The sequence below is a fragment of the Medicago sativa genome, chromosome 2 (assembly GCF_051527215.1).
Source record: "Medicago sativa cultivar Bolivia chromosome 2, Bolivia_mono, whole genome shotgun sequence".
Classification (NCBI taxonomy): domain Eukaryota; kingdom Viridiplantae; phylum Streptophyta; class Magnoliopsida; order Fabales; family Fabaceae; genus Medicago; species Medicago sativa.
Genome location: NC_140750.1, coordinates 70615769 through 70631290, shown reverse-complemented (window position 1 = coordinate 70631290; position 15522 = coordinate 70615769). Strand labels below are relative to the sequence as shown.

The 15522-nt window shown below is 36.2% G+C and overlaps 2 protein-coding genes across 2 annotated transcripts; both read left to right on the top strand.

The window, feature by feature from the left end:
* The first annotated feature begins 8504 nt into the window (after positions 1-8504).
* Positions 8505-12310, top strand: LOC146950267 (receptor protein kinase TMK1-like). Its single transcript, XM_085746207.1, has 2 exons — positions 8505-11217; positions 11521-12310. Exons 1-2 carry the CDS (start codon positions 9597-9599, stop codon positions 12033-12035), a joined length of 2136 nt encoding a protein of 711 aa, XP_085602333.1. The 5' UTR covers positions 8505-9596; the 3' UTR covers positions 12036-12310.
* A 953-nt stretch (positions 12311-13263) lies between these two features.
* On the top strand, positions 13264-15176 carry LOC146950266 (pentatricopeptide repeat-containing protein At1g05750, chloroplastic-like). Its single transcript, XM_085746206.1, has one exon. It carries the CDS (start codon positions 13323-13325, stop codon positions 14877-14879), a length of 1557 nt encoding a protein of 518 aa, XP_085602332.1. The 5' UTR covers positions 13264-13322; the 3' UTR covers positions 14880-15176.
* Positions 15177-15522: the final 346 nt, after the last annotated feature.

The following is a 15522-nucleotide window of genomic DNA, read 5'->3' as shown; positions in this document are numbered from 1 at the left end:
CTTTGTGAAATTTTCTCGTCAAGTTACAAACCGATCATGCATTTCAAGCATTCATACATGCATAATCATGCATTTTATGTGCTCATACATCCAATAATCTTGCTATACCATACATACATGTTGCATATCCAACTGTCAGCTGTCAAAATTCAATGTCAATATCCAATGTCAAATGTCAAATGTCAATATCAATGTCAATGTCAAATGTCAATGTTAAATGTCAATGTCAAATGTCAATATCCAATGCCAATGTTAAATGTCAATGTCAAATGTCAATGACAAATGTCAATGTCAATTTCAATTGTCAAGCCAATGTCAATGTCAATGTCAAATGTCAATGTCAATTTCAAATGCCAATGTCGATGTCAATGTCAATGTTAATGTCAATGTCAATGTCAATGTTAATACCCAATGTCAATGTCAATGTTAATGTCAAATGCCAATGTCAATGTCAATGTTAATGTCAAATGCCAATGTCAATGTCAATGTTAATGTCAAATGCCAATGTCAATGTCAATGATAATGTCGAATGTCAATGTTAATGTCAAATGCTAATGTCAATGTCAATGTTAATGTCAAATGCCAATGCCAATGTCAATGTCAATGTCAATGTTAATGTCAAATGCCAATGTCAATGCCAATGTCAATGCCAATGTCAATGTCAATGTCAATGTCAATGCCAATGTCAATGTCAATGTCAATGCTGATGTCAATTTCAACTGTCAATTCAGTTCAAATCAATGTCAATTTACTTTTGGGCCAACAAAAATGGTCATGTCTATTTTCAAATCAAGTCAATGACAATTTACCCTCAATTGGTATCTTGTTAAACCAGACTTTCAATTTGTATCTTGTTACTGGTCAAGTGGCAAGTTCGATCCAAAGAACAGCTTGTACCTGCATATATGTCTATGTTTTCGGTCAAGTGGCAAGTTCGATCCAAAGAACAGCTTGTACCTATCTTTTGTTTGTATTTCCGGTCAAGTGGCAAGTTCGATCCAAAGAACAGCTTGTACCCGTGTCTTGTTTGTATTTCCTCGGTCAAGTGGCAAGTTCGATCCAAAGAACAGCTTGTACCCGTTTCTTGTTTGTATTTCCGGTCAAGTGGCAAGTTCGATCCAAAGAACAGCTTGTACCCGTCTTTTGTTTGTATCTCTCGGTCAAGTGGCAAGTTCGATCCAAAGAACAGCTTGTACCCGTCTCTTGTTTGTATCTCTCGGTCAAGTGGCAAGTTCGATCCAAAGAACAGCTTGTACCTGTCTATTTGTTGCCCGTTCTTTCTACCTTGATGTCTATAAATCCCTTGGTGGTGTGACACAGCCCGTAGATTCCGGTTCGATTGTCTTGCATTCATAAATGAAATGTTGCATGGCATTCATGTTTTTTGGAAATCTGAAAACGTATTTTTATGTCCAAAAGCAGTGCAAATGTTAATATTTAAGTATCTTCGTCCCGTCAACTCTAAGACTTCGTCTCTTGACTCCCCGGACAAAGAAACTTAAATAGGGGCAGCTGTTATACCCTAATTTTGGACCTAAAAATACCAACTCAATTCTTCTTTTCTTGCATTTCAAGTCATTTGATATGTCTCTGATCAATTGCATCCTTCTCTGCATTTTATTTCAATATTATTTGCAATATTCATGTAAAAGGGTATTTTAGTCATTTCCTGCATTCAACTCATTTTAATCTCGGAAAATTGTTTGGGTCTTTCCTTGTTTCAATCTCATGTCAAAATTCATTTCAAAAAATATCAGTTAGGTCATTTTTTTAGTCAATTTAGCCCCTAGGGGCATTTTAGTCATTTCTCATGTTAAAATTTCTTTCAATCTTTAAAAGTTTGTTTGAGTCTTGTCAAATAGTGTGAATAAGTTTTCATTTCAATTCTATGTCAAAATCCATTTTAGAATTGCATTTGAAGTCATTTTGAGTCAGTTTTGCCCCTAGGGGCATTTTAGTCTTTTCATGTGTTAAAACCCTGTTTAAATTCTAAAAATTTGTCTCTGAGTCTTTTAATTTGTTTGAATAAACTCTTGCTTTAATCCCTTGTTAAAAAATCATTTTAAAATTGCATTTGAGTCGTTTTTAGTCGTTTTAGTCTCTAGGGGCGTTTTGGTCATTTCACATAATATTTCTGATTCGTTTTAATCTGCTTTGTTGTTTTTAATCGTCTCGCTTTACGTTAATTTTCAATTTACTTTTTCAATTCAATTTTAGTTTTAATTTTCATTTTAGTCCGCGCACTTTTGTTATTTACGTTTTAATCCCTTTTAAGTTGTTAGAGTCCAAGTGCCATGTGTCCAAATGTTATTGGTTCTTAAGAGTTTGTTACAAGTCTAGTGCCACATGTCTCATTCTAATTGGTCCAAGCTTTCCCACATCACCTATATAAGTCAAACTATGGTCAAAATTTCACAACACCAATCATTTTTCCAAAATTCACAAAAAAGTCCTAAAAAATTTTCTCTCTTTTCCCTCTTTTCTTTTCCCTCACGTGTTCATTTTCTTTCTCCACCCTAACCAACTTTTCCAACCACCACTCCACCACCATAACAACCTCTTTCTCCACCACTCCTCCTCCCTAACTAACTCTTCTCACCTTCAACCACCACCCTAACCAACCCAAACCACCACAAAACCACCACAACTCCACCAATATTCATCACTAACCACCTCCAATAACATCAAAATCTGCATTCAATCATCACCTTCATCCTCACGTATTCATCATCATCATCATCCATCAAACAACGCTGTTTCGGTTCTCACAAATTCATCAAATCCAAGCTTCAATCTCGCTACGAACAGCCATAGCGAGACATCAATCAGCTACGAACAACAACAACTTCCGGTAACGGCGAAACGGCGAGGAGCACAAACGGAGGAGGAAGAACAAACCGATCGGAATCATAAAGGGAAAGACAAACCAGATTGGATTCAAGGGAAGAAGAACAAGACCGAAATCACAAGAAGATGATGCAGATTCGTTTTGCGTGTTAGATTGAACTTCATCTTGAAGCTTTACGGTGCAGATTCCCTTCTTCCCCAATCTGATCCTAAGGTTCGATTCCTTCAATCTTTTGTTTCGAATTGCTTTGAATCTACCTATTACATGTTCATCCTGCCTCTGTATGTGAGCTATGCGTTCGGAATGTTTTCCCAAGTCCAGATTGATGCCGTGTTTCTTCCCATTTGAGGTGTTTCTATTTTGAACTATGGATGAAGCTTTACCCTTGTATTTTCGTGTAGTTTTCAATCATCTTCATCCATGTTTTGTGTACCAGATTTGTTTGTTTAAAGATGTAGATAAACTTGAGAGAAGGAGAGTCTTTGGTTTGGTCCTTTTAGAAAAAGAAGGTGAACGATGGGAAAAGAAAGAAGGAGCAGCGTTGTTGTTAGTTTGGCTTAATCCTTGTTGGACCGGTTCGGTTGAACCGACCCGTTCCTGAACCGGTCCAACTTGCTTTGACCCGTTTTTCCTCTTAAGTCTGGGCTTGGGCCCTTTTTGCTTGCAGTTTTTTTTGGATTTTCTTACTTTTCACACGCTGCTTGTTACTTTTCACCCCCCCCTGTTACGCTTGAAACCTTATAAAAAAATCCAAAATAATTCATACATGCTTCTTGTTAATTTTATGATAGCCTTGTAACATTTTTGTACGTAAAATTGAAAAAAAATGATGAGATGGATTTTCTTGCTTATGTGTGACGTTTAGTGTTAAAACTTTGTGAAAATTGCATGATCTTGATCTTAATTCTTGGTGTATGTCTTCGACTTGCGATACGTGAATTCGTGATGAGCTTATGTCTGCATTTAATGTGTTTCTACCGAATGTTAATGTGTTGTGGATAGTTACTTGTTTTACAAGCCATGTAGATAATTGTTTGTGGAAATAAAGTGTGAAAAGTGCTTAAAATGTGTCATAATTCTTGGTTTAATATTGTCTTATAATTTTCATGTCATAGCTGAAATAAAAATCTTTGAAGATTGTCATGTCATGAAAATTATAGGCCTTATGTTCATGTGAATTTTATGACAAAGTTTAGGCATATTTCACCACTTTTGTGTGCTAAGATTTTGTCACTTTTTGTCAAGATTCATTACTTTCCTATGCTATTTTACTTGCATCTATCTCAATTCTTATTATTCCTTATGCCACTAACCACTTTCGTTTCATGTTTCATATTCATCATAAGCATTCCATATCTCATCTCTTTCTCCACTTTTATTTCTTGCATTTTAAGCTTCAATTTCATGCAAAAAAATTAGAATGTAAAGACTTAGGAGTTCTTGTAATATTTTACTTTCATACTTTTAATTTCTTGGCAAAGAGGCCATAGAATGTATCTAGGGTATGATGTAAAGGACAATGGACTCTAATGGTGTACACCGACACAAGCACCGACACATGCACACACACCACTATAGCTAGAATATGCATGTTTAGATGTATGTTTAGGATTGTATGTTTAGATGAATGCCTAGGACTTATACTTAGAAAAAACCCAATTTTCCAAACAAATGTGAACAACTTCACTCAAACCTTTTCCAAATAAACCTTGGGATCCAATATCCCATTGTATTTTCTTTTCCATTTTCTTAATCAAATTTCAATGAAAATAATCAAACTTTGACTCCTTTTGCAAATGACTAATCAAACCTCACTCTTTTCATAAATTCTCATGCCTTTAAGGCCTCTCTCTCTTATTCTTCAAATTCCATTTTCAAACTTAAAATCAACCAACAAAAACAAAAACATTTTTTGAAAGAGAACTACGGTGGATTTGATCCCTTAAACGGGTACGTAGGCAAGGAACAAAATTCCTTCAATTCAACTAAAATAAAAATCCAAAAACATTCTTCTCCCTCCAATTCTTCATTTAGTAATTTTTAGGTGTAAATAACATTTTCAAATAGCATTTAAAAATAAAGCGCGCGCGTAGAAATTAAAGACGGTTCCTATAGGTTACTATAGTCGTTATGGGTGCCTAACACCTTCCCGTAGCGAAAACAACTCCCGGACCTCGATTCTCAAGGGTTTTGCTTACTTTTTCCCTTCCCAAGAAAAAATAAGATATCACCGGTTTAAAAGGTTCAAACGTAATCAATGTTTGACACCCGAAAACCAAGATAAAACAGACCGTGTGTTGCATCTTGGTTGTAGATCCACCAATAGGGTAGAATCGGCTCATGCTTTGGTGAAGAAATATTTGGACAATAGTGTGGGTGATTTGGGTACTTGTTGGGAGAAAATACATAACATGTTGTTGCTTCAACACACTGCGATACAAACAGCCTTTGGTCAGAGCGTTACCGTGTTGGAACATAGATTCAAAGATGTCACTTTGTACTCCGGCTTAGGTGGTCATGTGTCTAGATATGCTTTGGACAACATTGCTATGGAAGAGTCACGTTGTAGGGAAACGTTGTGCATGAACAAGGAAATTTGTGGTTGTGTTCAAAGGACATCTTACGGCCTACCATGTGCATGCGAAATTGCAACTAAACTCCTTGAAGAAAAGCCAATTTTATTGGATGAGATACACCACCATTGGCAAAGGTTACGCATGGGAGAATAAAGTAATGAACTTGGTTTTTCGGTCGATGATGAGTTGAAGGGTATTGTAGAACGTCTCAAGAAACTCCCTTTCCAAATGAAGCTTGAAGTCAAAGAGGCTTTGCGGCAATTGGCGTTTCCTGAAACCACCATGATGTCTCCACCACCACAAAAAGCAACAACCAAGGGAGCCAAGAAAAAAGTGGACATTGCGAGGTCTAAAGGAAGAATTACATCGACTAGTCGGATCCCTTCTTCTTGGGAGGTTGTTGATTCCCAAAATCCGGATAGTCAACCGTCACCATCACCAACAACATCATCATATAAAAGGAAAAAAGGTGCTCGTCTAGGTAAAGCACCAATTTCCCCACTTTCACCACCTTCTCGGTATCCAAAGCCTAAGGCTATCCCGGTTATGAGGCCTATTGATTATATGCCACGCTTCATGCTTCCATTTATTGAAAAAGTGGTGGATGTTATTGGCGATGGACATTGTGGATTCCGGGCTATAGCCGAGTTCATGGGCTTAACCGAACAAAATCATCTCATGATTCATACACATCTTATTCAAGAATTGAAAGATCATAAAGATGATTATGTTGAAGTATTTGCGGGTGAGGATCGTTATAACTACATTTTAAATGGCTTACATCCTCCCGCAAATACAAAAAGTTGTGCACATCTTGTTGATAAGTGGTTGACTTTTCCGGACATGGGGCACATTGTTGCTAATTATTACAAAAGGTGTGTGGTTGTGTTGACAAATCTTGAAGTTGGTAACTCGGAATCTTTTTTCCCACTAAGAGGGCCACCACCGCCGGGTAAGCAAAAAACTCCCATCATGTGCCTTGGGGTAATTCCTAATCACTTTGTGCTTATTTACTTGAAGAATGGTTGTCCACTACCTCCATCATCTACGGAGTGGCACAATCACAAGAAAGAAGATGCGGTGACTTGGGAAGATGAGTATTTGGATCAACATGAGTTGTTCCGAAAGCTCATGGCTATTGAAAGTGGAAACAAACCGCCGAAACCACAAAAGGAATCAAACAAAGCGGCGCCTATTTTGTTGGACACTCCCGAAAAACCAAAGCAACAATTTGAAGTTATTGCGGAAGATGAGGAAGATTTTATGTCACTTGATCTTCTCCAATCACTTGGCCTTTAACGAGTGATTTTTTTGTCGGTGTTAGTCCTTTTTTTTGGTAGAAATTACACCGACGTATATTTTGGGGTCAAAATTGTAATGCCAATTTTTTGTGGCCAATATATAAGTAACATTATGTAATTGATATTGATATATATGATAATATGACTTTTATTGACTTGAAACTAGTGCAATACTTATTTATAGCTTATTAATGTTTACGCATTTGATTTATTCGTTATTACATTCCATTTAATTTTGTTCTAATCTATGATTATTTTGTTAAAGCTTTTGTCAAGTGAAACATGTCAGAGGTTGCAAGAATTGAAGGGCGTGTTAGGTATTGCGCGTTTAAAAAGACGGTTAAGGTTATGATAACACCGACGAACTCTATTGATGATTTGAAGACACAACTTAACACTTATTTTGAGCATCTTGGTGAGAATCAATATACACGTCACTTGTCTGCTCTAATGCCAATGATAGACCTAGGAGAAGATAGAGATGAATTCACATGGAAAACGGCAAGCTATATGCCTTGGATTATTAAAGACGATAACGACGTCGGATTTATGTTTAGGAATATGGTGGAAAATAATGTATTATATATATATATATATATATATATATATATATATATATATATGTTCGTTCCATATGCAATTGTAATGAATGTAAGTAGGGATTTAATTTAATGATGTGTAATGAGTTGTAATGTGTTGTTTGATTATGGACACTATGTTCCGTTTTGATGAATTTCAAACTTTTGTGTGGTTTGAACCAAATGTCGGTTTGATTTAATTATGGACAAATGTAAAAGATATTGTATTTTTCTTGTTTATGACCGAGTTTTATTGTTGTATAATTTGAATTGCCTATGGAAATGCTCTGGTAAAATTACAGGTCAAAACTGGCCTAAAAACAGCTTGGTAAGGGTTAGCATTAATGCAGAACCTGCTGTCTGCATAAATACTTTCCTCGGCAGTTAACTACCGAGGAATTCCTCGGCAGTTAACTGCAGTCGGATTTTAAATTCCTCGGTAGTTAACTGCCGAGGGGGTAAAAACGTATTTTACATGTGTGCCACAGCTTTCTCACATGTGTGAACAACAATTTTCATGTTTCTGATGTTACGCCTCAAAAGTACTACAAATGCCTCCTACTAGGACCACATTGTTTTTTTATTGAAAATATCCTAGAGGAAGACAAAATGGACCCACTTAATTTCTATGTGGAGGAATATCATCCACTTGGTAATCTCAACCAATGCGACAAAATTATTGTTAACACTTCCTTTTCCTATCTTTCATTCATACTCCATGTTTTTTTAACATAAATTATATAATCCGTTGGATCACGCTTTAATGTTTAATCTTCTATAAGAGTGAGTATGTTTAAGAGACTTAAGTAAATTAGTTTTACACTAATGTTCAATAAAAATAAATTACGTGGTAACAAACATAATAAAGAATATGATGATTAATGTTAGCAACACTCTCTTTTGAACGCTCTCTCTAATACTCACTCTCCTATTGATTTAAATCATTGTGGGTCTACATTTTGAAAAATTGAATCAACACAAAGTGGTGGAAAATACATTGATTTTATCCAATAAAAGAGTTAGTATTAGAGAGTGTTGAAAAGTGAGTGTTGCTAGCATTCTTCTAAAACTATTTTACATCGTCAATGTGCGTATTTATTATACTCTTTCTTAAATGCAAAATATCACAAATGAGCTTTGAGAATTGTTACAAAGAAACAAATCAGAGAATAATAAAATATATAAAAATAAAAAATAAAGCAAAAGCAAAGGTTTCTTCAGCGACAGTCATGGTAGACTAAACTGAAAAAAGAAAAAAAAATTGCAAAAGTTGAAGGTACTCCACAATCACATTCTCTTGTTCTCTTTTTCCAACTTCAGCAATTTCATTTCTCACTCTTCCATTCAACATTTCCTCAATAAAGCAAAATATTCTCTTGTTTATACCTACTTTAGGTAACAATAACACTACCTAGGCTAGCACACATTTTTACACTCATCTTGAACTTCTTTCTTGAATGTCTCAAGGTCATAGAAATTAGACATTGATATTTGTCACATACAAGGTTTTGATTTTACTAGGAGGAAACTTCCTTGTCAATGTTTGGTTATTTTGTTTTAGGCCAATCATGGGAGTTATGTTGATAGAACAAATTTCCATGTTGATGTTTTTTTGTTCAATCATTATAATATGTTATGGTGCTACAAATCCAAATGATCTCAAAGTTTTGAATGATTTTAGAAAAGGATTAGAGAATCCAGAGCTTTTGAAATGGCCAGAAAAAGGTAATGATCCATGTGGTCCTCCATCATGGCCTTATGTGTTTTGTTCTGATGATAGAGTCACTCAGATTCAAGCTAAGAATCTTGGTCTTAGAGGAACATTGCCACAAAACTTTAACCAACTCTCAGAACTCTACAATTTAGGTCTTCAACGAAACAACCTTACCGGAACGTTGCCTAGTTTTCGCGGTTTATCTAAATTGGAATTCGCTTTCTTGGATTACAATTCATTTGATGCTATCCCTTTTGATTTCTTCAATGGATTAACAAGCCTTAGGGTATTGTCTTTGGAAGAAAATCAACTCAATGTTAGTACTAATGGATGGTTATTTCCTTTGGATTTGGAAAAATCGGTTCAGTTAACTAATCTTCTTTGGTTCATTGTAATTTGGTTGGTTCATTGCCTGATTTTCTAGGCGCATTGCCATCTCTCACAAATCTTAGGCTTTCAAACAACAAATTTTCCGGTTCAATTCCGGCTACTTTTGCTCAATCTTCAATTCAGGTTTTGTGGCTGAATAATCAAGAAGGAGAAGGTGGTTTTACAGGTTCAATTGATGTTATTGCTTCAATGGTTTTCTTAACACAGATTTGGCTACATGGAAACAAGTTTTCAGGTACAATTCCAAACAATATTGGAAATCTTACTTCTTTGAAGGAACTCAATCTCAATAGCAATCAATTTGTTGGGTTAATTCCACAATCCTTAGCAGAAATGAATCTTGATTTACTTGTTTTGAACAATAACATGCTAATGGGTCCAATACCAAAGTTTAAAGCTGCAAACTTTACTTATGATGATAATCTTTTTTGTCAAACTGAGCCAGGACTTGAATGTTCACCAGAAGTTACTGCACTGCTTGATTTTCTGAACAATCTGAATTATCCGTCGTTTTTAATTTCTGATTGGTCAGGTAATAAACCATGCACAAGTAGCACAGGACCATGGTTTGGATTAAGCTGCAATTCAAACTCTGTATCTATAATTAATCTACCAAAACATAAGCTTAATGGTAGTTTAAGTCCTTCACTTGCTAAGTTAGACTCACTTCTTGAAATTAGGCTTGCTGGAAATAATATAACCGGCGCAGTTCCTAGTGATTTTACTAAATTGAAATCATTGAAGTTGTTGGATTTAAGTGACAATAATCTTGAATCTCCGTTACCGGATTTTCATGATGGTGTGAAGGTTATTACTGTTGGTAACCCATTTCTTAATAATCAAACTGGAGGGAGTATTAGTCCCACTATTAGTGGCCCGAGTTCGGCAAAAAACCCTTCACATTCTCCATCTTCACTTAATCAGCTAGTTCCAAGCTCAAATCACAAAAGTTTCAAGACAGTAGCAACAGTAGCTGGAGTTGCAGTGTTTGCAGTTGTAGCTTTTGTGGTTGTTTATCTCTTTTTATGTTTCTCTAAGCACAAGAAAAAAACCTCGTTGGATGCTCCGAGTTCCATTGTGGTTCACCCGAGAGATCCGTCTGATTTGAACAATGTATTTAAAATTGCTGTTTCAAGCAATAACACTGGAAGCTTATCAGGAAAAACTGGGACAAGTTCTCTGAGCAACTTAAGTGGTGAAACTCAAAACTCTTACTATATTGAGGCTGGTAACCATGTCATATCGGTGCAAGTGCTACGCAAGGTTACAAACAATTTTGCAACGGAAAATGAGCTAGGCCGCGGTGGATTTGGAACTGTTTACAAGGGGGAATTAGAAGATGGAACCAATATAGCAGTGAAGAGAATGGAGAATGGAGCTATTGGAAGCAAGGCATTGGATGAGTTTCAATCTGAAATAGATGTTCTTTCAAAGGTTCGTCACCGACATTTGGTATCTCTTTTGGGGTATTCCATTGAAGGAAATGAGAGACTTTTAGTTTATGAGTATATGCCACTTGGGGCTCTAAGTCAGCATCTTTTTCATTGGAAAAAGTTCGACTTAAAGCCGTTGTCTTGGGCACAAAGACTTGTAATAGCCCTAGATGTTGCTAGAGGAATGGAATATCTTCACGGTCTTGCTCGCGAGACCTTTATTCATAGAGATCTCAAGTCCTCTAATATTCTACTAGGCGATGATTTTCGTGCAAAAGTTTCAGATTTCGGTCTTGTAAAACTTGCCCCGAATGGTGAAAAATCTGTGGTAACCAAACTTGCTGGAACATTTGGTTATCTTGCCCCTGAATATGCAGGTATGACCTTGCTTAAAATTTTGTCTTCATTCTAAATTCTAACTATGAAATAGTTGTATTGTAGCAATTGAGCATTGCCAGCATATAATTAATTGTGGAATCACTACATTCTTTTCAGTATCAGCATGTAGTTTCTGTTGGTTTATGTTCATTTACAATGTTGTTAAAATAGAAACTTCTAGGTAGTGTGTAAAAAGTCTCATTTATATGGAAAAAACAAAAATTAACATTGCATCATAGTGATCATCGTACTTATCAATGTGTGACGTCTCAGCATACCATGTTTGTCTAAATGTTTTTCAGTGATGGGGAAAATCACCACAAAAGTTGATGTGTTCAGCTACGGAGTGGTGTTAATGGAACTTCTAACCGGACTAACAGCACTTGATGAGAGCCGGTCAGAAGAAATCCGATACTTGGCCGAATGGTTTTGGCGAATTAAATCAAACAAAGAAAAGCTTATGGCTGCCCTTGATCCAGCTTTGGAACCAAACGACGAAACACATGAAAGTATAACTGTTGTAGCAGAACTTGCTGGACATTGCACTGCTAGGGAAGCATACCATAGGCCAGATATGAGTCATGCTGTCAATGTACTATCAGCACTAGTGGAGAAATGGCGACCGGTTGACGATGAATTCGATTGCTATTCTGCCGTTGACGACACTCGACAACTTCCTCAATTGTTGAAAATTTGGAAGGATGCAGAAAGCAGCGAGTTTAGCTATAGTGCTGCGAGTCTTGAAGACAGTAAAGGAAGTATTGCAGTGAGGCCTACTGGATTTGCTGACTCTTTCACTTCTGCTGATGCTAGATGATTAAAGTAGATTTCACTTGTTTTTTGTGGTTCTTGGTTTTTTGTGTGTGTGTTTTTTTTTTATGAATTTGACTTGGATTCACCATGTCTGTTTTTTTTTTATTCTCTTTCTGCTGTTAAAAGGCATGAATTATTTGCTTTTAGTCTTTGTATTGCTTTTGACACTAAAATACTGCAGAGTACTATACCAACATGTAGATAAATGTAGTTTGGGATTTTGCCCTACACAAGAAAACAATTTCTATTTCATAGTAATGAATCTGTGTTACAAGGCAAGTTATGTGTATTTCTTGTGATATTCATGTTGTACGAAGTTGATTATGGTATTAACATGTGATACCTAAAGAATTTGTCAAGTCTAATAAATACCTGATTATTTTTTACCTGCATAAACATGTAAACAAAATCTGCTCGATTCCCGTGTATTATACGACACGGCATATCTATGTCTCATGAGGTCTCAGTTTACATAGGAGCAGATTTGCTACTGTGTTTTGAAGTAGGCCAACTTTATGAGGATAATTTGTCATGTGTGCTGGATTTTCATGGAGTTCTTTGGCAAGTTAATGCTACAACTGCTTGGCAAATTATAGAGAAGGTGTGGCTGTGATGACACCAAAATTGATGCTATATGTAGACTTGTGTTTTTCAACTTTTAACGACACATATATGTACCTTTCAAAAAAAAATGTCAACTCATGTATAGATGTTTTTGATTCTCTAGGACTAATAGATTCATTGGTTTTCATACCATTGAACCCATGTTGTGAATGTGATTATGTGAACAGATGGTAGAACCACTACCCTCTTCATTAATTTAGTTAAATGAATGTTGCAATTTAAGATTTCAGTTCAATGAATAGTTAAAAACCCATTTTTATCTCTAAAATTAGTTTCATAAATTATTTATCTTGTTTAATATCAGTTTTGAAAAATGAAAATCCATTTTTGAACACCCGACTATTCCGTTGTGTCGAAAGTCTTCCAACGCATAAAAGTTTCAATTCGAGCGAAATAATAAGACACATGATATTCTCTCAAAAAAAAAAAATAAGACACATGATATACTTTGACCAACATAGTATAGTTTAACGCAAGGGATTAGACCCTCGCAACGTGATAAACTAAAGTTTGAATTTCTGTTTAGAGACGTGACCACGTTCAACCGTATCTGCAGTAAGATTACTTTACGGGAAAACCTATAAAAGAAAACATTTACCACCCCAAAAGAGTGTATAAATATAGGTGCTCAACCAAAAATCAGTTACCACCCCAATTGAGAGAAAGAATGATCCTTACTACGTGCACTGCAACACCAACACACCACCCTCACCCTCCACAGATTCACCCTCCAAATCATCAACCTCCCTCTACATTTTTTCCCCCAAACAACCCCAACAAAAACCAAACACTCTCTCTGAAACACAAATCCACCTCAAACCAAACCATATCATGGACATCCTCAATTTCTCACCACTGCAAAAACAACAATTTCCTCAAAGCCGCCACCGAATTCATCCAAATGCTCGAAGCCGAAGTTGAACCCAATCACATCACTATCATCACTCTCCTCTCTGCTTGTGCACACTCTCCCTCCAAAACCAGCATCTCCTTTGGAACTGCATTACACACACACGCTTTCAAACATGGCTTTGCCATGGATGATGTGATGGTGGGTACTGCGTTGATTGACATGTATGCTAAATGTGGGCAATTGGATTATGCTAGGTTGGTTTTTGATCAAATGGGTGTCAGAAATTTGGTTTCTTGGAATACTATGATTGATGGGTATATGAAAAATGGTGATGTTGAAGATGCACTTAAACTGTTTGATAAATTGCCTGTGAAGAATGCTGTTTCTTGGACTGTGGTTATTGGTGGGTTTGTTAAGAAAGAGTGTTATGAAGAAGCTCTTGAGTGTTTTCGAGAAATGCAGCTGGCTGGTGTTGTGCCGGATTATGTGACTGTTATTGCGATTATTTCCGCCTGTGCTAATTTGGGTGCACTTGGTCTTGGGTTGTGGGTGCATAGACTTGTGATGAAGAAAGAGTTTAGGGATAATGTTAGGGTTTTGAATTCTTTGATAGATATGTATGCGCGATGTGGGTGTATAGAGCTTGCTCATCAAGTGTTTGATGGAATGAGTCAGCGGAGTTTGGTGTCGTGGAATTCGATCATTGTTGGTTTTGCGGTTAATGGGCATGCTGATGAGGCTTTGAGTTTCTTTCGTTCAATGAAGAAGGAAGGGTTAGAGCCGAATGGAATTAGTTACACGGGTGCACTCACAGCGTGCAGTCATGCTGGGTTGATTGATGAGGGACGGAAAATATTTGCTGACATGAATAGAGATCGTAGAAATTTGCCGAGGATTGAGCATTATGGTTGCTTAGTGGATCTTTATAGTAGAGCGGGGAGGTTGGAGGAGGCTTGGGATGTGATCAAGAAAATGCCTATGAAGCCTAATGAAGTGGTGCTCGGGTCATTGCTTGCAGCTTGTAGGACTCAAGGGAATGTTGAATTGGCTGAAAAGGTGATGAAGTATCTTGTTGAATTGTACCCTGGTGGAGATTCAAATTATGTGCTTATTTCTAACATATATGCTTCTGTTGGAAAATGGGATGGTGCGAGCAAGGTTAGGAGGGAAATGAAAGAACGTGGCTTACAAAAGAATCTAGCTTTTAGTTCCATTGAAATTGATTCCGGCATTCACAAATTTGTGTCTGGTGATAAATATCATGAAGAGAACGACTACATTTACTCAGCCTTGGAGCTTTTGTCTTTTGAGCTGCACCTATATGGCTATGTTCCTGATTTCTCAGGAAAAGAATCTTATGATGATGATTGAATTTTGTGATTGAGTTGCACAATTACATAACTCATTCACCAGACCTACTAATTGAGTCCAAGAAAGTGATTTATTACCATAATTTACTCTGAATTACAAATCAAAAAATCATCAAGACCTCACCTATTCCTCATGTTATGGGGGCAATATATATAGTCAATTTTTATTGCATCGTATATGAATTATGTAGAAAAATCATACTGTTAAAAAAAACACAGTTTACTTATCCATGTTACAAGCGGCGGTGTCTCTATCTAGATTTCTATTTATTTATGTTGGCGTGTGTTTGATTGTTGATTGTCTCAAATTTTCATTTTTCTCCCTCCGTTTTTTCATTCTTCTATTTTCTTTCCTCTCCTAATCTTTTTCTTCAATCTCAGTAGACTATGTTTATGACTCATTGCAACATGTTAATGTTGTTCCTGGTCTAAACTTTAAGTGGTAAATGTATTATGTTGGAATACAATAACAAAAACCAAGTCTTATCCACTAAATGGAGTCAGCTACACGGATCAAATTACGTCATAGTGTTCTATCATAAATCATGTTTTGATCTAACTCATTAATCTCTAGATCTTTATTAACAGTTTCTCTTATAAATTTCCTATGTATTTCTCTTCTTCTTATATAGTTTTAGATCTTA

Bases quoted from the DNA above. Each gene is read 5' to 3' on its own strand.
- LOC146950266 (XM_085746206.1), top strand. From the start codon at position 13,323: ATGATCCTTACTACGTGCACTGCAACACCAACACACCACCCTCACCCT.
- LOC146950267 (XM_085746207.1), top strand. From the start codon at position 9,597: ATGGTTTTCTTAACACAGATTTGGCTACATGGAAACAAGTTTTCAGGT. The intron at 11,218-11,520 runs GTATGACCTTGC...AATGTTTTTCAG, and splicing joins TCTTGCCCCTGAATATGCAG to TGATGGGGAAAATCACCACA.